The 25,917-nt window shown below is 32.6% G+C and overlaps 1 protein-coding gene across 2 annotated transcripts in view; it reads right to left on the reverse strand.

The window, feature by feature from the left end:
- LOC118196543 (importin subunit alpha-3-like) overlaps positions 1-25,917 on the reverse strand; it is a 164,984-nt gene that overhangs the window by 58,318 nt on the left and 80,749 nt on the right. The window contains exons 8-10 of one of the 2 annotated variants that reach the window (XM_035368004.2): positions 21,544-21,612; positions 21,278-21,406; positions 909-962 (exon numbers count right to left, since the gene is read on the reverse strand). In XM_035368004.2, the coding sequence (XP_035223895.1) occupies positions 909-962; positions 21,278-21,406; positions 21,544-21,612 (252 nt within the window). The remainder of the gene's footprint in view (positions 1-908; positions 963-21,277; positions 21,407-21,543; positions 21,613-25,917) is intronic. The other variant, XM_035368005.2, reaches the window with a different exon arrangement.

Here is a 25,917-nt window from a genome sequence, read left to right on the forward strand (position 1 = left end):
TTACACAATCCCTCGCTCTTTTATTCTAATGTCAATCCACGGTTGCAACCATGCATTAATTAATTGCGCTGTTTACAACTTAACAATTCCAGATTAGCACCAGAAAGCCATTTGAATAAAATTAAGAATAGCAAAGTTCCAAGACACCTTTAAAAGCAGACTTAAAGCAGACTTTTAGCCTCGTCTTTAATTGCAATTAAAAGCTCAAAATTATGACAGCATGGCACCTAATAATTGCACTAAAATTTAGAGCTGAATGTATCTAGGTTGTTGCAATGACATAATTGTTAAAAAGTGATTTAATCTACAATCAGATCGTCTATTTTTTGCCAAGCACAATTTCAATGAATGGAATCTCATTTAAATGAGAAATATTCATTTAATATGCCACAGTTGCATTATACTTTAAAACAATGGTTCAAGGGTAGCCACAAAATTTCAGTCTGACACCTCATAAAAAATAATTTTAATATGGAGGTTACAGAAAGAAAGCTATGTGCAGCAAGCTAAAATATATTTCAGAACTACTGCTCAAGAGCATGAAATTTCATTTTTATGAAAAGTGGCATTTTTCACTACATATTGTGTAATATCAAATCCATTCTTTCAAAGAGCAGAAATCTCATACCATCTCCAGTATGACTTCCATGAGCATACATAGACTAAGGAAGGAATTTCATAGCAGTTACCATATTTTAAAATACTTTAACACATCATAATAAAAAAACTGTAACAAGTGTAAAAATTAAAACAACAGAACAAAAATTTAAAAGCAGTATTTAAGAATTAAAATGCAGATGACAATGTTAGGAAAGCAGGAAAATTAGGAGAAAAGCTAAAGAAGTCTCGGAAACATACTTTTTTTTTTCCTTTTTTTCTTTTTTTTTAAAATTCCGAAAGATACATACCTTGATGCGTCTCTGCCTGAACCTGTACCTTCTAACATAATATATATAGTTTGCCTGTTGGAGGTTAGGTAAACTATTTTAAATAATGTTTCAAAAATATTCTCAAATTTTCAGATTTTTCCAAAGTACCTGAATGTTGATTAAAAATCGCATTTATTATCATCATTAAAAATTCAACAGTGATGAAAAACTCTCAAATACTTGCTTAGATGTTAAAGAAACTTAGTTGCTTTAACATCCAATGGAGATAGTACAAACAGCGACACTATAAGAAACTTTTCCAAGACACGCGTTTCTGGTAGTACTTTTTTGAATGTGGATGCTTCTAGTGAAAACACTTGCACTCAACAATCAGCTAGGTGCACATTCCTCAAACATTATTTTACAAAGCTGGGAAAAATGTTTTGCCTGCAGCTCTCTCACATAGTCAAATATCTGTACATAAAGGTTCTCGGAAATGTTTCTTTCAAAATGCAGTTGAGGGAAGCTAGTAAGTCTGATAGTGGTTTAAGCAACATTCCATTCTACAATTAATTTTAACTGATACATTTTTAATATGCATCTAAGAAAATTAAATCATCATATTTGCTTAGACGACTATTAAACAAAATGTGATATTGGCTAAAATTAATTTTTTAAATGCTTTTTCTAGATTAATTTTAATTCTGACTAGCTTACAGAATTAGCTTAGATTATCTGAAATTAAGATATTTACAATATCATAAAATAAATTATGAATACTCGAAAAATCATGTAAAAACATTCAATCTAAATACCTTTAAAAGTTTCAGAACCCTTTTATTTTATTTAAATACAAAATAATTAAAAATAATTCTAAATAGATAGCATTTTATATGACTAAAAATAAAATTTTAAATTATTATCCCATAGAATTAATAATTAGTTCAATCTCTCACTTCTACAAAGATCTGAATAACAGAAAAGACAAAAAGCTCATATTCACTGCCATCGTCTCATCCGCCAAAAAACATACCTCTCTGTTACGTACAAAATGCGTAAAATTTTCCACACATAAATGCATGTGCAATCAGTGCTATACTTATCTCTTAATAGTAATACTTTTTGTGTTCAAAGTATTAAAAATAAAACGTTTAAATTTTATCATTCTACACCATTCTTTTGTTTCCTGAAGTATCGGAATTATGAAGTATTTTTCTCATGCTTAGGAAAAAAGTACCAATTCAACATCAGCTGATGATGATACCATGTTTTCTCACTGCAAGTCTTTGGTTGATGCAGAAGAAAATTGTTTGTCACGTATTTCATACAAAAAGCATTTAAACATCAAATATATTTCTTAATTTGTGAAATTCTTTGGGTAATTTGTAATGTTTAGATTTATTATCTTCAGAGTGCGTGTGAATTTTGATGCTTTAATACAGTGATTTTCAAATCATTTAGCACACCTCTGGCTTTCACAACTTCATGAAAAAAAAAATAGAATTAGCAATTACACTGTTAATGCTGAAACCTGGAAATCTAACAATCTGCAAAAAGAAAACTTAAGATATAATTTTACTCAAGCAGTTCAACAGTGTAATGTAATAAACATTACTATATTTAACTGCATATGTAAAATCATATCACATATTCTATTACAGGGCAAAATTACTTTAAAAAAGAAACTACAAAAGTAATTTTGCCCATTAACACACTGAAAAATAAATTAGAGTATTTAAATACAGTTATTTTAACAGTCAAAATTCATATATACACAGATGTTGCTTTTATATGAGAAAAAATAATTATTCATTTTTGAGGGAGGTTGGTGCATGATCACTCTTTTTCAGCAACCATACATATTCTCTGCTATAAGGCAGGAATACATAATTTAAATAGGTAAATGACACTTCTTCCCAAAACTGAAGGGCACTAAAATAAAATTAAAATCCTACCTAATAAAACATAATTGAACACAACTTATATAAATGTGTTACTTAATATAAATCACCAAATCTGCCAACTGATTAATCTCACAATAATGAAATTTAAAAATAATAGAAAACTGATCCTGTTTTGTCACACATTTAAAATATGCATACGGTCACTTCCGACAAAAAAGCAACTCACATCTTGCTTTCATAGAATTTACTCAAATCAACACAAAATCTCAGATATCAGCACCCCAAATAGGCCTTACATGAGATTGCAAGACCTCATCCACATTTCTGTAACCAGTTACAGAGCCTGCATACAAGATACAAAAAGAGCCACACTGAACATGATGGCCCCACCATCCTTAACAGATCCATTTGGAAGATGTAGTGAATGGGACGAACCATTGAATTTCAACAAAGACCAACTTTGAGAAGCCTGCATTCACCAGTAAAATAGCTGATTCAAATTTCCACAGCAGCTTAAAAGTTTGAAATTAACTCTCTAGTATTCGCTTCACGATTACTTTGAGCTGACGATGATAGAATGCAGTTGTTACTCTTGGCTGTTCTTGGTTAGGCTATGATCTAACTGATTCACTGCTTAAAAAGTGATTCTAAGTTCTTGATATGACACTATGAAAAATACTCAAGTCGTGGCCATTTATGATTCCCTCCGCCACTTTTGCCCTTTACATGCCTAATTTGCATATTTCACGAGGTAAAATTAATTAAAAAAATGTATAGAAGTCAAATTTTGCATTTAGTTTCAGGAAATAATATAAATAAATAAAGATGCACAAGCTTTTTAGCATTTTCAGCTTTGATTGCTGGTATAGTCATGCATATATATGCACATCTAAATTATAACAATAGATGTGCCCACATGCTGATTTCAATAGTTTGTGCACAAAATAGGGTAGGAAAGAAAAATGTCACTGCACAAAATGTCATTGCTCCTTAAGCAAGTAAATGGGCCAGATTTGGCTTGTAAAGCGGCACTATTTTCCATTTGCTTTCATACTGCATGGACATTTTTTGCTACAGAATGCAATTATGCCATTGGACTTTATTTGAATTGACTATTCAGAAAACCAGAAATCAAGGGAAATAAAAATTTTGTGATTAGGCTTTTAAACGTTTTAGGTTCGTTTCAGATGTTATGGCATTTATATAAGTCTGATAGCACACATAAATGAGCTTGAATCCCACAGAAGCGCGGTTGCACATGACTAAAATATTTGCAGAACAGGGACATTTAAAACCTTTCAAATGAACAGTGTTCCCAGGAAGCTGGTGATAGGGAAAAAGATGCACGAGACATGCGATATCATAACCCTGGAATGCTCTTGATTAAAACTGTAAGAAATCAGTAGAGAACCTTCATGTGCCTTATGTAGGTCAAACAATTAAATCCTAGAACCTTTGGAACACTGCACTGGAATTTAAATCAATCATAGTTGACTAATTTTTGGTGCTTTTAACACCTTTCATGAAAATCTGGCCCATTTTAGAGGAATTACAGTGGAAAGAAGAAAGAGATAATGACGATTAGCTATGGAAGACTGACAAGAATTCTACTATTTAGGATAAAATTTTACGTCATTTCAGTCAGGATGACGCATTTGAAACCAAACTGATATGAAATATTTTCTCCAAAAAGTAAAATCCAAAATATGGTCTTTGTCAATATGAGAGAAAATATCCTGGAAATTAAACTTCTGAAAAAATACAAGCAAGTTTACAATTAATAGAAGGATGAATAAAAAGATTATCAGGAATGTGTATCACTGGAGAAGTGCTTATTATATACTAGGAAAAAAAAGACTTCTAAAAGCTGTAATAATAACAAAAGGATTAATAACTTCTGTTATTAACAAAAGCTTTCTGAGCAAGAAAAGGCTTGAGAAAGAAAATTAACCCTTTCAGACAATGCATCTTTTTTTAACATATTCCCTCGGGATGGATGGGAGATGAAAGGAATTGTCTCATAGGATAGGGGTTTCGTGTCACTAAGCTTAACTTTAAGAAGGGAAAATAAAAAAAAGTCCAAACTTCATAATTTTTGAACCATTTTAGATTATTACTTAAACTATCATACACAAAAATTAGCGTTTAATAATCTTTTTCCTTATATGAAAACATAAATCGTTTACTTTGAGAAATAAGTTTAAGAAGCGCTATTCAAATTACTCCAAAGTTTTAATTGGCAAAATACATTAATCAGGTTTAAAGTAAATTAATAATAACAAAATAGAAATAAGATTATTTACAAGAAGCAACAAATGTAAGTGAAAGGCAGGCACCGCGTGATTTCAGTCTCTGACAAAATGTCCGCATCAAAATCACTATAAATACCATTGTCTAACTCTTTAGAAAATGAATCATCACTCTCATTCAAGTCACTAACTGGCTCATTTACCATGCGAGTATATCCTTCTGATAAATAATGCTTGCTCGCCATAATAAACTGAAGTCAAGGCTTTCCGAAATAAAAAGGGACACATAAGCAATAAAAGCAATGCAAAGCATAATATCGACAACATATAGTAACCCTAAAAGACACAACAAAGTAACAAAATAAATAAAGGATTCAAAGGGATATCAGAAACACAAATGTTTATATCACGTGGCAAGTTAAAGAGGAGCAGCGATAATCACAAATCTGATACAATGCTCCAGAAATCTTCAAATGGGAGCATAACATGGCTGCAGAGCTTAAAACTCAAGATCAAGGCTGGAAAAGACTACTGTCTATGTCTTTTCAACAGATAAGAAGCATAAAGATCTGATAAATTTAAAATTATGCACTGAAGGCAAATGCATAGTGAAGACATCATACACGAAATACTTTGGAATCACCTTAGATGCAGAACTGTCAAAACCTTTTGAACATGTTTTTGAGCATGTCAAAAACCTGTGCTGCATCACTAAAAGCCTTTGCAGAACAAAGTGGGGAGCTTTAACATACACCTCACTAATAACAGCAATTATGGCATATGCGTCTCCCATTTGGGCTCAAGCTTCCAAGACTGTCTTGGAGAAATTCTAAAATATCTAAGGAAAGAATGCAAAAATCATTACCAGTGCAGTATCTTCAACCAATAATTTTAAACTAATTCAGGAATGTAGCCTCGAAAGCCTCAGAAATAGAACACAGTGTAGAGTAATAAAATTTAGAAACAAGAAGCCATGTACAAGAAAACACTGCTAGGAAAATCTCTGAAAATGGCAGCACTACGCTGAAATGGTCATCTATATGATTTGAAAAAGAGAGATATTCTTGGCCTCGATCACAACAAATATTCCATCTTCCAAGAACCAATATTTCCTGCCAGGTTTCCTATGAACTCTAAATAGAACTAGAGCCATGTGACAAAAAAGAATTGATTGATTTCATTAAAGCAAAAGGGATCAGGACCATTGAATATCTCAAAGGGCATTTTGTACACGCTCATGCAAATGATTCATCTGATGAGACAATCACTAATGGAGGTTAAGAGTATTTCTGACCACCACAGGTATACCACTAATTAACGCAAAAATCGGTTCTAGAGCCATAGTCTCAAATTTTGTTTGTGAGCTTCTGGCAGCAGTGCAGGCACTTAACCTTTTCGCGACGGCGCGCCTTTGTTTACGACACTTATGCGGGACGGAAGGCAGTCACCGTACAGGACGGAGGTTTTGTATCGCTAAGCCTAATTTTATAAAAAAAAAAATCAGTAAAAAAAGTTACGCTTCTAGCATCGTAATTTTTGGTATAATTTTAGATTATTACTTGAGCTCTTACATATGTTAAAATTAGCACCTAATAACTTTTTTTGTTTATTTTACATGAAAATATACTTAAAAAATTTCTTGTAAAATAATTTTTGGAAGCAATATTCAAATTATTCCAAAGTTATAATTGATAAAATCCATCAATAAAGTTTGAAATTAATAAAACAACACAACAAAGACTATTTACAGTAAGAAGTAACAAAATTTAAAATGAAGACTGAGTGTGGTAGAGCTGGAAGCACAGAGAAGTATCACTTTCTAACTCTTTAGAAAATTAATCATTACTATCATTTGCGTTAGTAAATGGCTCACTAACCATACGAGGGTATTCTTCCTCTGATAAATAGCACCTTCCCGCTATAATAGACTGGAGGTGAGGCTTTCCTAAATAAAAAGAGAAGAAACGCAGATATATCTGAAGGCAATGCAAAACGTAAAAGAACTCCGCACAGTAACCCTAAAAGACTGTACATAGTAGAGGAAAAAATAAAATAAAAAAGGGAACTGAATATAAATCAGACACGAGAATGTTTTCATTAGCATGCAGAAATTTAAAAAGCCCACTTCTGTTTATGCTTTCCCCCCCTACCCTCGCAACAGCTGATGAGTAAAATACCAAAGTAAAGCAGAATATATCAAACTCAAGGTCAGGAACTTAAAACTGTGTTAATTTCAAAAGTAATGGACATAGGATGCCATCTAGTGGCCTTCAGAAAAACGTTCCACCATAAAATATGTATACACATCACCCGCCCTCTGAATAAAATCTCTAGTAATATGTTAATGGGATGCCCGGCTGTAAATGATGTTCTAAGGGAATGCGTATATGGGATGCCCGTCCTGAAAGGGTTAAGTGTAGATTGACCCCTAAACAAGCAAGAGGACTCGTCTTTTGTGACTCAAAGGCAATCCTGGATGGAAGCTCTCTGATCACCAAAAAGGATCCTTTTGCTTAAACGTGATTGAAAAGTTGGATAAGGTCTGCGCTGTTCAACAGTTGCCAATGCATGCCAACATCACAGGTAATGAGAATGCAGATAAATTGGCAAAAGAGGCTCCAAATCTCAACAGTAACCTAACTGTCATTATCTCAGATGCAAATGCCATGGCCAAATACAGATTCAAAGACCTTTCAGTTCCAATAAGGCAGCAGCTCATAACATCAATGGAGATCGACTTATGACTAAAACAACAGCCAGATTTGGGCATCAGAGAGGACTGAAATATGACAGAAAGGTTAGGAAAACCTATAGAAACTGTGATAACAGCTCAGACACAGAAATGACAACTGCATAAATTTTTGATTGTCTGGCCATCCTTACTAAAATGTTAAAAATTGGGATTTTAAGAGACCGAACCTCTATGATGACAATACTTTGCAGATTGCGAGGGCTGCCATCTTTGGCCATGGTACAATTTGAACAGGATTTATCATAGATACAACAACAATGCCATGCTGTTTGTTTACATTGCACTTTCCCTCCTCCCCTGCAACAGGTGACATAACAGGCAGAATGTGACCAAACTGAGGGCCAGGATTTTAAAACTATGCCATCTAATGGTCTTTAAAAAATGATGCGAGATGTTCAATGGGAGTGCATATGAAATGCCTCTCCAAAAAGTGTTAAGGGCATAAAAACATGAAAGTGTACAAGTTGCATGTATATATATGTATCTGTGGTTGTGTGTAGTATGGCAGAAGACATGGGAAAATAGGTAGACAAAGATCCAGATACACAGCAATACTAATAAGTATTATCATAATTATAATAATACTAATAAGTATTATCATAATTGTCAAAAAAAGGATTAGATAATCTTGAAATTTCACATTTTAGTACAGCATGTACATTACAAAAAAGTTACATATAAATAAACATTACAACTTAATTCCTGGAAGTGAGAGTTTAAAATTCATTGATAAATCCAAATGAACTGTTTTTTTCTTATATCAATTATTAATGGAATAAATCTGATAACTGAATATCTGGTCAAAAGGTATGAGGTAGTTCTAAATCTGAAGATAAAAGGATAAAACTGTGTGCTGTGGCTAACTGCATTTAAATACTCTTAACTTTATTTTTTACAGTTTGCATAAAACTCTATATAGTTACATAAAATAGTTTCTCTGGTCATATAATATATAATTATTGCAATAAACATTACCCTTTCCTGCCTCTCTGCCCACAAACTAATTAAATTCTGTGTTAAGTGCCCTATAAATTTGGGAATGTTTTAAAAAATCACATAAAATAAACAAATTCATATATCAGATTGTTGTTTGCACCTAAAAGGCATCAAAGAGGAATTAAAATATATGCATATGTTACGGTGAAACACCGAAATCTGGAGAATGTCGACTTTCACCGGTGAATATCAACATTCACATGGTCTCTTGGTGTATGTCCGAAATATTTTCCAAATACTCTTATTTATGACTTACACCAGTCAATGTCGACATTCACCCTGTACTAATGGTGAATGTTGAACATATAACAATATTATATTTTCTTCTCCGTAATGCAGTCGCGAATAAACACACTTGAGACTTGAAATAAGAACTTAAGAACATGAAAACCTAAAACACACCATACATTCAAAATGAGAAAGTTAAAAACTTACTTAATTATACACTACGTTCTAAATGAGAAAATAAAATAACAGTAATAAAAAACTTACTAAATTATGTGATTCAAATCTTATTTATTGCAACAACTTAAACTATTATAGCACTTTATGACCTCTCTTTTCAACTTTCACCAGAGCATATCTGTGATTGTCGACATACACCAGTGAGGGTCCGAATATACAAGAATGTAGTGAAATATTCGATCTTTCTCCGACGTATTTGATGAATGTTGATACTCTCCGGTGAAAGACGACATTCTCCAATTTCGGTCTTTCACGGTAACATATATAAATTAGATTCTAATTTTAATTTCAACAAATGGCCTGGTAAAGCTAATATCACAAAAATAAGTTCATTTCAATTCTTTAACAGAAAACTGTACCTGAAAGGAAATGGTGGCCAGCTACACAATTACATAGACTCCAATCTACAACAAAACTTGTCAGTAGTCAATGCGAGAATGTTACTTTTACAATTTTGAAAATGTTCATACATAACGCATATTATTAACTAACTGTACATTACAATTAACTTAAAATCCGAAAATATAAACAAACTAAATAATTAAAAATTAAATGTAATTAATAATAATACTTCCTGTAAATTATATGGTATTTAATAAGCAATTTCCATTTTATGACTCAAAAAAATATTGTTGAATCTACTGTCATTGAAGAAAATATTTTAAATCACAAATAATCATAGAGGAAATCAGAATCTATAAACCATATATCTTTGAGGATTTGGGGTTCCGATTTCTAAACTGATTGGGGGGATTGATTCTATTTATTTATTAATTACAAATGTGAAAATTTATAATTAGTATGCTTAAGGTTTGAATCAGATAATCTTTTTATAACAGCGTTTTTTATTTCCATGCAAGTTTACTTTTTCAATAAGAATGGCTTTCATACTTAAATTCAGTCGAAATACAGTCACCCACCCCTTTTTTAAAACAATACAAAAAAATTATTTCACAGGCTGTATTTGAATGAGGGGCTTTCTTTGCTATGGCAAAATCCAGAAACACCACACTTAAAAGCTGCTTCAAATTACGCAAAATTGAAATTGAACAGTTGTTTCCAATAAAAATTTGAATTAAATAGTATTTGATAGGACTAATTTTTTAATGCCTTTGAGAAAACATACATTTTTTCAGTAACCTTTAATACTACGTGTAAGTGAGAAGTCTTTGTTGTAAGGATAAAGTGTATAATTTGGAGAAACTTTAGATACTTTAATACATTGAAATTCAGTAGAATATACGTCTAAATTTTTGGATCATTAATTTTAACCTCTTGCTCTGAGGCAGCATAATTCAAGTACTTCAAAAACTTCCAGTGTAATCATAACTTGCAAGAAAAGCATGCAATGTTTTACCACTGTAATATAAATGAACAAAACCAACAAGTAAATAAGCCATGCAGGGTGCCTGAATGGAAATACAACGGTCTGAATAAGCTAAATTATGATTGGTTAGCCTCACATGATATATGATGCCATTAGCACTTTGGCAATCATTGGAGGAATAAGTTGGTTCTGTTTTGCATACAATTTCTCTTCCCTCCCATTAGTAAAGATAAATTTTTTGTTAAGTTTTTAAGGAATTTCTTTAGAAACTGTGTAGAATCTGTAGTAGTTGGAGTCTATGCAATTATTATTACTGTAATACTTGCAAATAAATGTCACATAACCTTCATTCTTCTCATCATATGTTCACAGTATATTAACTGCATCATTTCTAAGTGAAAAAACTGAAATAAAATGCATCTTACAAAAAAAAAAAAAAAAAAAAAAAAAAAAAAGCATTTGTGGTAGGACTCCAGGAATAAACTACAATCTTGATATACCATCTGGTTAATATTACACAATTTTTTAAGTGTGTTCAAATATATGGGACACTGTGTACTGCTACAATAGACCACTGTACCAAAACCAAAGACTTCAGTTACACAGACTAATAAATCATCCAAATTTACCCTCGTCTCTTCACTAAACATATATTTCTCATTTAACACTTTACTTTGCATCCATCATAATTCTAAGAATGTAAACATCAAAAGTGTGTAAAAATCAAATGAGATTTTCAAGTGAAGTACAGTAACCCGATTTACGCAAGTTCAGTTACATTAGCACATTAACTTTCAAACTAAAAGCTACCAATTATAAATAAGTACTCACTGCACTTCTTACATTCAAATAATATCCACATAGATAATTTAGTTATTAGCTTATCATTGTTAGAGTTCATTGTTAATTTACATTTAAAATGGATTTGAAATGCAAAACAATGTGCTAGTAATAAATCTAAAATACAAAAGTCTGCAATTACTTCATAAGATGAATTCAAAATAATTAGTGCACACAAAGAGGGAAAAATTATATCAACAGTTTGGGATATAAATCAACTTATTTCAACAGTGAAGCATAAAGTTTGATGATGAAAGCATGAAAGGTGTGATAAATTTAAGGGCAAAATAATTACCAAGAGGCTATATAATAATATATGTATTTACAAATTTGATCTCTCTAAAATTCAATTTGAATAAAAGTATGGAGAATGCATTGCTTATGTAACTGACGGGTTACTGTACAGAATAATTTCTCAAAAATGCATGAATTATCCATAATGATAATTATACAATAACACATATTTTATTATTACTGTTATTATAATATTAAACTTGCGGGTCATCCATTATGCATCATCATGAAGAACATAAGGGTTTAAAAGACATAATTACTGGACATCAATTAAAGGGACTGATTAAAATTACAGCCAAGTTCGAATCATGGAACATGAAGAAGTCAGTATTTCGCACAGCTGGCAAACAGCAATAATTACTTCAATACATTTCGACACTGACAAAAAGGAGGATGCTAGTTCTTGTTTTCTCAAGTTGACAAAGTTCATCTGGCATTGCAGCAGGTTATGTATGCTGCATCTTTTGTGTTCAGTCACCGACTAGATAAGTGACTGAGATACCATAGTAGTGAGGGGTCTAGGATTTTTTGCCACTACCATTTCACCATGGCTGTCTCGCTGCCGGGATGTTTGCATCGTCAGGGCATATTTTTCTTTACATCACTGTATTACATCTTGCAATATTATTCTCATGTTAAATCTATTTAGTTTAATAATTCTGTTTACCTTTTGTATACTTTATAAAGGTTGCTTGTAATATATATATTTGCTTACAAGCATGAGATATAAAGAAATTATGCATAGTTGGAAAACTATGCATAATTTCTTTATACAACAGAAGTTATATTATCAATTTTAACAGAAGTTATATTATCAATTTTAAAATTGTGTGGGTACAATATTCACGTGATTCATCAAAATTTCTTGAAATTTTAATCGGCTAGTTCAGAGAACACTCATACAAGCAGGAATTCACATTTTTATGAAATCTGAATGGAAAACTGAATTACTTTGGAATCTTGTCAGCAGATTTCGCTTTTAAAATTAATATGTCATGTGTATGAATTTGTATAAAATTGTACACAAAAATATTTTATATCAAATGTTTATTAAATTATTAAACTAAATCAACTTAATATAATACAGTTGTGTAAAGAAAAATGTCTTTCCCAGCAAATAGTCCCATTCCCTAGTACTGGCAAGCCAAGGCAGCAGTATACGAGAATTCTTTAAGTAGCAGCCAGATCCAAGAGATGGTGCTACCAACCTTCTCTCTTTTGCCTTGCAGGGGGGAAAGTGACTGAGATACCATAATACTGGCAGGCCAAGGCAGCAGTAAAAACTGGTAGATAATGCAGAATATGAGAATTCTTTAAGTAGCAGCCAGATTCAAGAGATGGTGTTACCAACTTTCTCCCTCTTAGCAAGGGGGAAAGTTTGAACATTACCCTTATATTATTATGAGGGTACACTTTTAGCTTTTAGAAACTATTTATTTACAATCTTAGAATGTATAATCAGAGAGAACAGCAATACCAGCATAGTTCTATTTTCATATCTGTATCCAAAGTGTTGCCAATTACAAGTTACTAAATATTAAATGTTACATTTACAAATTATTAAATATTACATCTTCCGTTTTTTTTAAAGAGTTCAAAAGTTTTAACAGTCTAAAATCAATCCAAATACTTGGCCGGCTTTCTAATCACTCTCCCACTTCTAGTTCTTAGTTCACCATTCCTTGTTTCTGAGTTAGCAGAGTTTGGTAGTTGATCTTCTAAACTTTGCCCTTGAGAATATCTGGAATCATATTCTTTTACATCTGTTTTCTGTGTATTAACTCCTTGTTCTGTTCCTCTGATATTCTCTTGAACAGCTGAACTGTTTTCTCTAATATCATTCTATTTCTTCTCAATACTGATCCACCTGATCTAAGTATATATGATCCAGGCGTCTTATGCACTTCTTCTACAACTGCTGGTTTCCAGCGATTATCTTGATATACCCGACCACATTCTCCTTTATTTAGCGATGGTAATGATTTTGTATGACGATCATAATATGACTTCTGTTTAGTTCTTTCTTGGTCGATTTTTTTCTTTTACATTTTTCACAACTTGAGGTTTAAGTAATTCTTCAGATGTAGGAAGAATCGTTCTTGTTCTTCTACTCATAAGTCGTTGAGCTGGTGATCCTAGCATCTCATTAGTTGGAGTGTTCCTATGAGCTAACAATGCTAAATAAGGATCAGCATGACCTGCTTGAGCTTTCTTTAACAATTTCTTCGCTGTTTGTACTGAACGCTTTGCTAATCCGTTCGACTGTGGATGGTATGGACTGCTTGTTATATGTTTAAATTGGTATTTCTTTGCAAATTCTTTACTTGCAAACTGAGGTCTATTATCAGATATCACTATCAATGGTATACTGTATCTTGCAAAATGAGATTTCATGTAACTGATCACTGTCTGACTTCGAGTATCCAGTAGTTTGGAGATTTCAAAAAAGTTGGAATAGTAATCTACAATTAATAAATATACATCTTTGTTAATCTCAAATAAATCTGTCGCAACTTTATACCAAGGTAAATTGGGAATTTCATGTGGTATCATAGGCTCTCTTATGTTCTTGTTCTGGTATTCATTACATATAGAACATTTTGAAATTTTGTCTTTTATCTGCTTGTTCATAAGTGGCCAAAACAAAACATCTCTAGCTCTTTTCTTACATTTTTTTCTATACCAAAATGACCCTCATGAATTAAATTTAACATTTCCTTTTGCATAGATAAAGGAATAATACCCTTCCTCTGAAAAATAAGTCATTTTCCATTATCAGCTCATCTCTGTAGTCCCAAAATACTTTGACTTGAGGTTCTACCTGATGTTTCCTTTCTGGCCAGCCTCTCATAACACATTTCTTTAAGCACTGTAGTGTAGCATCACATTCACTTTCTTTTTTCAATTCATAAATTTTGTCATCAGATGCTGGAATCAGTGTACAAATTTCTGTATCTTCATCATTATCTTCTTTTGTTGTATTCAAATATGCTCTACTCAAAGTGTCTGCTATTAATAAGTCTTTTCCCTTTTTGTATCGTACATCTAGATCATATTTTTGTAAATTTAACAGCATTCTTTGCAATTGCTGTGGTGCTTTAAAAAGAGGTTTCTCAGTTATGCTTTCTAATGGTTGGTGATCAGTTTCAACTGTAATACGTTTGCCATATATATATTGATGAAATTTAGAACATCCAAAAGTAATAGCTAAAAGCTCTTTTTCTATCTGAGCATAATTTTTCTGACTTTTTGTTAGAGATCTGGAAGCCTAAGCAATTGGTTGGTTTTCTTGTAGTAAAACAGCACCTAATCCTTCAGAACTTGCATCTACTGAAAGAGTTACATCCTTATTAACATCATAGAATTTTAATACAAGTGCTTTTGCAATCAATTCTTTAAATGTTTCGAGAGCTTTTTGATGCTTTTCAGTCCAGTGTCAGAGAACATTTTTCTCAAGTAACTGTCTTAATGGTGCAGTAATAGTAGTTAAGTTAGGAATAAATTTGGCTAAATAATTAATCATTCCCAAAAATCTTTGTAGCGAAGGCACATCTGTAGGTTCTGGCATTTTAACAATTGCTTTCACTTTAGAAAAATCAGGTTTTATTCCATTTTCACTTAACTCGTGCCCTATATAATTCACACGATTAACTTTTATTTTACATTTAGCCTTACTGAACTTCAAATTATTTTCTCGTGCTCTCTGGAGTACTTTTTAAAGTCGCAGCTTATGTTCCTTTTCATTAGATCCCCATATTAAGATATCATCTATAATACATTCAACGCCTTCTAGAACTTCTATTATTTGGCTTAATTTTCTTTGGCAAATTTCTGGAGCTGAACATATGCCAAAAGGTAATCTTTTAAATTTGTATCTGCCAAAAGGTGTATTGAATGTACACAAACTACTACTTTCTTCATCAAGCTGGATTTGCCAAAAAGCACTATTAGCATCTAAAACAAAAAATATTTTTCCGTTAGGCATTCTAGTGACAACTTCGTCAATGGCTAACATTAGATAATGTTCTCGTTTTATAGCTTTATTTAAATCTCTAGGATCTAAACATATTCTTATTTTGTTCGATTTGACAACTGTGACCATTGAATTTACCCATTCAGTTGGTTCTCTTACTTTCTCAATAACATTTACATTTTCCATTCTTTGTAATTTTTTCTTAACTTTATCATGTATAGCTATGGGTATTTTCCTTGGAGGATGAATGACTGGTGTTACATCTTGTTTTAACTGGATTTTATATTCTCCATTCAAATAACCTAAGGCTTCAAATACATCTTTGTATTCCTCCAGTAAGTCTTCAGTGTAAACAGACATTACTTTCTGAATCAAACCTAGTTGCAAACATGATTTTAATCCTAATATAGAACGTACTTCTTTGTCAATAACTTGGAATTCCACAACATAATTATTTTTTCAATATTGGCAGTTAAGTACTACTTTTCCTAAAGTATCCATTTTATTCCCAGAGAATGTAACTAATCTTTTAATTTCAGACTTCTGTATTGGAAAATTTAGCAATTTCACTTTGCTTTTAGAAATAACATTGCACATTATTTACATTAATGTCAACAGTCCAATTCTCTTCCTTGTTATCTGAATTAAGGTTTAATGTGCCAACATAAAATTCCAAATCTTCCTCAGAGTCTCTCTTTTTTGTATACCTTGACTGCTTCATTTTTTATTATATAGCTTTTACACTGATTCGTGAAATGATTTGCCTTTTTACATTTATGACAGATTTTTCCATACACTGGACACATACGATACTCATGAGATGTTCCACATTTAGAACAAAATTTTGTCTTTTGTTTATCGGTATTGTCCTCTTTGTAGGTATTCTTATTATGTTTACTTAGTTTCTTTTTCACTAAGTTTACAGCAGTTTCCTCATCTTTTATGATTTTTCATTTGATGTGCACTTATTTCAGCAGATCTGCATATATCAAGAGCTTTTTCTAATGTTAATTCTGTTTCATGTAACAATCTTGCTCTCACTACATCATCTTTAATATCACAAACAATTTTATCCTTTATTAAACTATCTGTTAATTGTGCAAACTTGCATGTTCTAGCTTTATTTCAAAGGTCAGTTACGTATTCATCTATGGTTTCTGACGCGGTTTGATTTCTAGTAAAGAATAAATGACTTTCATATGTAATATTTTTCTTAGGAATACAATACTTTCCATTTTAAAAGCAAAATTTTCCTGACACCATATATTATTATGAGGGTACACTTTTAGCTTTTAGAAACTATTTATTTACAATCTTAGAATGTATAATCACAGAGAACTGCAATACCAGCATAGTTCTATTTTCATATCTGTATCCAAAGTGTTGGCAATTACAAGTTACTAAATATTAAATGTTACGATTTACAAATTATTAAATATTACAACCTTGACAGTTCATCTCTTGCAGTCATAGATGAAGCATCAAATTCACCTCACTCCCAGCATTCAACAGTTGCTGGTTTTCCTATGAACTAGCAAGTGTATTACTAATGAGGTTACCAACCTGTAATTACGTTGATTACATCAAGCAACTCACATCTAATATTTTTGTTATGTGTATATACACTTAACTAATATATGTTTTAAAACTAATTAAAATAGTGGATGTAAAATGTTTATATCATCTTCATCCTTGCATTAATACATCAAGATGATATTATAATGTCTCTACTATGGTTAAGCAGTGCTAAACATATATAGTTAAGCATTCCCCTGCTGAAACTTGGCCTGACAAGGTAAGGGAGAGCAACAAGCTTAAAAATTTCAATGACATAGTGGATAGCTATGGAGTGTAGAGACATTAGGATTTTTTGGAAGCAAGAGAGATGAAAAATTAGCAATTGCCTTCGCCGGGAATCGAAACACGGACCTCTGGGATACCGGCCTAGCATGCAGAAACACTACACCCCGAAGGCTTGCGAAGAAAGTGGAAGAAATACATTACATACTCCCCCTTTTAAAGGGTGACTGGGGTTTTCAGGGGACCCAATCGTCAAATCCTGGGTGAGGAGAAATCAACATCCACCACCCCTTTAGTTCGGGTGCCACTGTAGAGACATTAGGTTAATTGGAAAAGCCGGAGAGATGAAAAATTAGCAACCACCTTCGCCAGGAATCGAACCACGGATCTCTGGAATACCGGCCCAGCGTGCAGAATCACTACACCACGAAGGCAGACTAGGAAGGCAGGAGAACTACCTTACAGGAATATGCTCGCAATGTGCATTAAATAGGTGCACAAGTTAAATAAAAAAAAAAAGTCAAAACCAGAACTCTAGGCAACTAATCAGTATAGTAGTGCATACTATAAGGATAATGTCTTATCACAATGCTGCTAGACTTGGATAAACCTTTGTGGCAGGATAACCTCAATCAATATTCATTTGAAAAACTACTATTTTATCCATAAGCTGACATTGAGTGCATCATTGTAGCTGTATTCACCTGTAGCTTAGAGTCAATGGTACAGACTCTTCTTGTATTAGGGGTCTTAACGTTACTATATGATCTGCCACTGCCAAGTGGCACAACGTGCCTGTCACTCATTTGTGCAATCATTTCTGTTGATAAGTCCATTCATTCCACGTCCACCAATTTCATCTAAGATGAACGAGTACTTAGAATACTATTAAAAAGATTACTGGTGCACATTGCACATTATTAGCATGTCCCATCAAGGTCACATGATGGTGTGAACTTTAAATCTATTGGATGCTTCTTTATGATGTTGCATTTTGGATGGATTCATAATATATATATATTATTACACAGAATTTGAGACCTTGTATGAGGAGCAATATAAACATAAAACTGCAATTATTCAGATTCACTTTGAAATACGTGAAATTAAGTCCAAATTCATATGCTCTCACTAATGAAAATAAATATACATAAATGACATTCAATATGGCTACATTTATCCTACTGACAGTAAAACAAAATCAAAATTTACTTATATCTATGATATATACACAAAGTGGCTAAAATATTAGACAAACCTATTTTTTTTAAATAGACCAATATGCCAGTGACTCACAGCGATAAAAAAAAAAAATCAAAATCACTTTCCATAAGGCGTTTCTTGTCTTCAGAAGAAATAGTAACTATTAAAGTTCATGTAAATAGGTAAAAAGGCAAATTTGAATGACTTCACACAAGGCATGACTATGGGTGCAAGACTGCTGCAACATCTTTGAAACAAGTAATGTTTTGGGCTTTTCATATGGTACAGTATCTCGGGTGTTCTGAAAATGCCAGTTGAGCAGCCAAAAACAAAGGGCACTAACAAAAATTTCAGGCTGGAAAATGCTTGTGAAAGTTGGTTGACACAAACCATCCACAGTAATGGAATGGAAGAGAAGGGATTTAATAGCAGAAAAGCATCAAAGATGCCTATGGTATCTTTCATAAACAGGATATTAGTGTTACTGTAGGCCCAAAAGCACTGAAACTCGACCTCTGACAAATGAAAATAAAGTTGCCTGGTCCAATGAACTTCATTTACTGCTCCAGAATGCAAATGATTCAAACTTCTCTTCCCTAATAAAACTTTCCATGCAAAAAAGTTACGAAACTATGGACTGGGGAATATTTATGAAGTGCAGTGGGTACCTCAATATACCAGGAAACAGCTCCGCACAACATATTTTAATATCTTTGCACTAAGTCATTTTCAACAGAATAATGTTCCTGTAACCATGCATGATTGATCTCAAATTAGCTTGATAAACATGCTTTGGAGTTAAGATTACTTCTATAAGCTCAGCCTTATTCAGCATTTTAGGACAAATGGAAATATCAATTCAAAGCTTGGAAATGTCATAATACAATTGGAATGAAATTACAGCTACCATTATATTAGCATGGGGTTATATTCTTTAGGAATGATAAGCATGTGTTGTGTACATGACTAGAAGAATATCATGTAATCAAAGCTAAAGGTGGAGCAATGTGTTATCAGGCAGGATGTCTAATATTTTGGCCTTCCTTATCACTATCATATTACTAACTTAAAAGAATACAATACTAACTTAAATTACATACACACTGCCCAACATAGAAAATGCACCATAAAAGATTGAGTAGAATGTGATGTCAATTGACATGCAGACAGAGCATGCATATGTAAATAAATGATGTTATTTATAGAAATATAAATTTATACAGTGGTGAAATTTACATGGAATCAGCAAGATGTATGACTATCTCTCGCAGCGATCCAAGCTGCAACCCTACGATGTACAGATTCAATTAATTTATGGACAATGCTCTGAGAGATGGAAGCCCATATGCTCTGAACTCTCTTCCAAAGTTCGGAAGGATAATAATGGTTGGGGCAGAGAAGACAAGCAACAACCAATCGCATCCCAAATATGCTCGATCAGCAAAAGGTTAGGGGACATTGCAGGCGAAGGAAGCAATGGAAAATGCTGTAAGGCTTTTGAATAACAAATGACATGTATGCTGTTGCACTGTCCTGCCGCAAAATACCATTTTACAACCTCTGAAGGTAAAGTAGCATGACCAGTTGTAGTACCTTATCAACGCCTCATCATGCCTTCAAAGGTTACTGCTATAATGACTCATGGCACCCCAAACCATTATGCCATGTTTACAAGTGGTGTGGTGTTTAGTAATAGTAATTGGATATGCTCCTTATCCCCAATGTCTTCAGACTCTTAACCAGTTTCTATTATCAAACAATACCAAGACTTGTCATTGAATACAACAAAGTGCCATTCAAATGTCCAAATGTATCGTCGAGGACACCATTGCAGTCTTTTGCATTAATGATTTGATGTTAATGGTAGCATTCGCAAAGGACTGCTTGTGTGCAAGGGGCTTTCACCCCAAAGTCTGGAAACTATTCTCCCAGACACTGAGACATCCAAAGCTCCCAGCATATTTTCCAAAATGACCTAGTAGTCGATTGTGGGGGCCACCACAGCTTCTCTTAATATGTGTCAATCTGTGTGCTCTGTAGTATGATTAGATGAACCTGGTCTTTTGCGACTATTTACATTTCCTTCACTGATCCATCTTGAACAAATTCTACGCACAGTGGACACATATACTTGCATTTTAGCAGCTACACAACAGTAAGAACTACCAGCTGTTTGTAAGCCTACAATTAGACCCCTTGTAAAATTGTCCATTTGATGGAACTGCCTACAGTGTCAGCGACTTTGTTCATAAATCTCTTCTGGAACACTGAATATCTTTTGAATTTTTTCACACTTCTGGAACACTGAACAAATTCTGGATTTCCCAAGCAGCAGAGTAGTGACTGTTGGTTTGTCCGGCATTTCCTTCCTTTCATCTTGCGCTATAATCACGTGACCAACTTGCATCTTACATCATCTGCATGACTTGTTCTGCTATGTACTCCTGAAATTTGGATATTTATGTCATGGAATATTTATGGTGTTGCATTTCCCATGTCAAGTAGTGTATTAAAAAGATGTTCATCTACATGATAAAACTATAAAATTTAAAATATGTAATATAAGCCTATAATAAATATATTTTTCCAGCTAAATAATACTTACTTTATTTATTTTTTCTTTAGAATGGTTAAGCAATGCAGGGAAGTGAGATAATGCATCACAGTTCAAAACTACTTGTGTCTGCTCATCAGTACCAGTGACAATATTCCCAACTGCACGAAGTGCAGCAGTCTAAAAACATCAGAATATTATAAGCAATCAGGGAAAGGAGAAAAGTACAAAAACTTTATTATAACATGAGAAAAACTAAGCGAAAATAAAAAATAAAAAAATAAAATAAAATAAATAAATAAATAAAAACAACAAACCTGAACTTTAACTTCCTTGTGACTTAATAAAGGAACTAGCTGAGGCACAACCAGGGAGTCTATCACCATCTGAATAACAATGACAAAAATAAATATAAAATAATTTTTTTTACACAAAAAAGTTGCTATAATTTTAAAATTACACAAACAAGGAGGGGATTAGAGCTGGAAAGTATGTGGTCAAATTGCAACACAACAGCACTGGCATTGAACACATACTTGTAGCACGTTGTTGTTATGTTCTTAGCCTGCTCATGCACACTGGTAATATCATATAGTAGTGTAAATGAATAAGTTAAAAACCAATGTTGAGATCAAATGTAGGGCAATTAGTAAATTGGAGGCACACTACAAAGAGCTTGATACAATGTTGTGTTCAAGTTCTGGAAACAGTCTGAGAAGCTTGGATTCATATCTGCAATGCCCGAGCCATAACACCCAATGAAAATCAATATTTATCATTTTCAACCAGAGGTCCAAAGACAGCTATGCCACAAAGTTCTCTCATGAGAGCTCTCTTCTACAAATGAAACCTCAGCTTCAGGGATTATTGTGTTAGGCTTCATTGTGGATCATTTTGGTTTGTGTTATCATGGTCTGAGACAGCATCATACTACTCAGTGTGTTTGAAAGATTCTACTCGATTTTTCAGAGGTAGACAAGATCCTAAAAGAGTTCTTTGCATGACTTTCCTGAAACAGTTAGCTCAAAGATTTTTTTTACGGATGAAATTGCTCATCTAATTAAGGCTCAAATAATGGACAAATAATTTAGGTTAAAATAACACACTGAACGAATATTAATTTGGAAGTCAAACAACAAAAATCAACATTATATTTAGAAATTTCAAATATAATGCTGATATTTGTTGTTCGACTTTTAAATTAATGGACAAATATTTCAAATGCGAAGATATTTGGCAGATAGATAAGCAACACAAAACTCCAAATCTAAACACAAATGAACTTTGGAATGCATTTGGAAGTGAGCAATTGCCTACTGCTTCTGACTACCATAAAAAACTAACACTTGTTTTAATTCCTTATTAAATGTAATATTTCATCTCGATGTACTCTGTCTTTGATATGATTTAAATCAAATTCTTCGTCATTATAAATATCACGAATACAAATCAAATAGTTTTCTGGTTGCAATTTTCTAATTTCGGCTATGTGTAATGTATGCTTTACGCATGCGCGCGTTGAAAGAAATGTTTAATAAAGTAAACAAATAAATATTAAGCTTTTTTTTGGGTAAATTTTGATACCCTTTAGATCATAATTGCTCTTTATTTCATAAATTATGGTTTCATATTTTTAATTTTATAATTTCTGCAAGCCATCTTACCAGGTTTAAACCGATGATCTATAATCCAGAATCGCCGAAGTCCCGACGACTCCAGATTAAAGACTTTTGATTGTATGAATTTATCCAATTTTCATGAAAGATTTCGGATTGGTCTTACAGAACATCAGTTAAGGTGAAAATAATAAAATTACTAAATTTAGGCATTAAAACCTTACCAAATCTGTTATACAAATAAATAACGTTCCTGCTTTCACAGTAAATTATGCTTTATAGCTATTCTGCAAGCTGGGCCTAATACACCGTCTGATTCATAGAGGCAAGAATAAAAAGAGACGCCATTCCCCCACTTCGCTTGACACAATGCTGAGCTTTGGACTCCAGAAAGCAGGTATGTTTTCTTTACATCAAGAGAACGTTGGCAGTGGTTTGGTAGTACTTCCACCCATGACAGTTATACACAAATCAAAAGCAGGGACACATATACATAAAAAAGTTCATTGTTGGATGGGTAATAGGAATCTGTATAGTTCAGCGGCATTGAAAGCCGACCCTTGAGTGTGTTTAAAAATAATGCATAGACTCCAACCTTCAGCAAACCTTGTCAGTAGTCAACGCGCGAACGACATTTTTACAACTTTGAAAATGTGCGCGTAGCGTATGTTGTAATTAACCATTCATTAATTTTAAATTAATAATTAATTGTAATCAATTTTATTACATTTAAAATCCATATACATATAAAACTGAATAATTAAAAATATACCTTGTAAATTAAATGCACATTTAATTAGAAATTTTCTTTTAACTCCTCAAGCATTCACTAATAAAAAGTACTTCAAATCACTACTAATCATAGAAAAAATCAAAGCTATAAATCATATCTTTATTCTGGATATGATTTCTACAGGGAAATAAAATTTAAATAACCAAGAATGATACATATAAGTATTAAACAAAATACGCATAATTTATGAATGCAAAGATTTATATGTAGCATGCTTAGCAAGCTTAAGTTCTGATTTTGAGAACTTTTTTTATAACACAGTTCTTCATTTGCCTGCATATTTATTTTTTCAATCAAAACTGCTTCAAGAGTTTTAAGACCTAAATTTGGTCGAAATTCCGTCTGATTTTTTTTTAACAATAGAAAAAATTCTTTCGCAAGCTGCATTTGAATGAGGTATTATTAAGACAGCAAGCATTATAGAAGGCAATACTTTGTATTTAATACACCCATTCATATTTTTTAATTTGGCAATTTCTCCCCATGCTATATCAATACGCAAATCTACAATTTCTTTCAAATCATCTACTTGATACATGGAAAATTCAATTTCTACTTGATTAAGACATTTTTCATCAATAATGGATGGAAAAGTATTCATCAAGTAAAGAACAGATGAAAATGAGACTTCAGTTCTCAAGTTGATGTCAGCAACTTCAGCATGTTTTAGAAATGGATCTCTCAGTGGAAATTTATCAATTATATATGAACATGCAGTTACAAAAAAAGAATTGAAAAATGATTTCACTTCACTTTCATTCAACTTGGCATTTTTTAAATATAGTCTTGTTTCCGCACCAATCATTAAATTTTCATTTTCTTTTTGTTTACTATACTTCTGAAATGGAATAGACGTTAGAGTAACATCTTCATTTTCTTTAGAAATTACTGATGGTTTTACGAATCTAACAAATAAATACATTAAAAGTTCAAAAAGTTCTCAATTTATGTATATAAGGAGCTTGTTGTTGCAAATTAATATTTACTGTTATAAACAAAGGCAAAGTATTTTTCAAAAATAACAAGTACAATTTGGTGGTCGGTGACTGTAAAACTTTTTTAATGTTTTGCAATCTCTTTCCTTCATTCTCACTGTTATCTGGTTTATCTCCAAAAAAATTTATCACAGCATCCCACTGTTCCAAAATCCTTGTTATAGATTCTAAAAGAGACAACCATCTCGTACTGCAATATTTCAAAATTTTATGAGATTTTGCATTCTGTCCCAAAATTTGTTGAGCAACTTTGAAGCTATGCTTCCGTTTTGAACTTTTCTCCAAGTAAAAATATATATCTATTATCAACATTTCAATTTCTGAGCCAATTAATTTTTCAGTAGCTTTTTTTGCAGCTATATGCAAAAGGTGGCACGGACAACCTCGGGTGATTATACTTGGTTGATGCATTTTGATAAATGATGCTACACCTTTAAACTTTCCAATCATATTACTAGCCATTATCTGAAGAAAATGATAAGCAATTTTTCCATTCTAAACCTTTGTTTTTAAAGTTTTCATTTATACAATTAAAAATACCTTCTCCTGTATTATTCGTGCATTCTAAAATAGAAATCAATGAAGTAATTATCACTCCCTTTTCTTTACTGTAGTATGTTATAACCAATGGGTACAGTTTGTTATCATTACTTCCATCAGTACTTAGAGAAAATGATGTACTGCACACTGATTTTATAATATCAGCAACAGTATTTTCTGCAAGCGTTTTCACAATAGCAGCAGTTTTGGTACGACCGCAGCTAAATTTTTTTGCTATGGCAGAATGCGGAAACATTGCTTTGAAAAGCTCTTTGGAATGATCCGAAACAGAAAGCGGTAGATTATGTTCAATTAAAAAACGAACAAAATATCATTCGGCTTTTATAGGATCTGTTTCATCATCTTTTATTAACAAATTTGTTATTTCTTTAGATTTTACGGTGCCAAGTTCTATATGCTTTTGAGAAAACATATGCCGTTTACAGTCATCTTTTCTGCCATGAGCAATTGAGAAGTCTTTGTTGCATACACTGCAGTGTGCGTGATTCACAGAAATTTCGGACGCTTTAATGCATGGAAATTCTGAAGAATATGAATCTTTAAACTTCTGCTTTGATAATTTTGGCTTCTTCGTTCGAGGCAGCATTATGATTAAAAATCTTTCACCTGATTCACAGTTCACAAGACACACGCTAAGCTCTCGCCGTAAACTACACAATGCAGCCGAATGCAGCCTAAACACGCATCAGCGAGGAACCTGGGAGACAGACAATTGGGTGGAACTAT

The sequence above is a fragment of the Stegodyphus dumicola genome, chromosome X2, assembly GCF_044657685.1.
Source record: "Stegodyphus dumicola isolate Sdum_Otavi_A_Nest chromosome X2, ASM4465768v1".
Taxonomy (NCBI): domain Eukaryota; kingdom Metazoa; phylum Arthropoda; class Arachnida; order Araneae; family Eresidae; genus Stegodyphus; species Stegodyphus dumicola.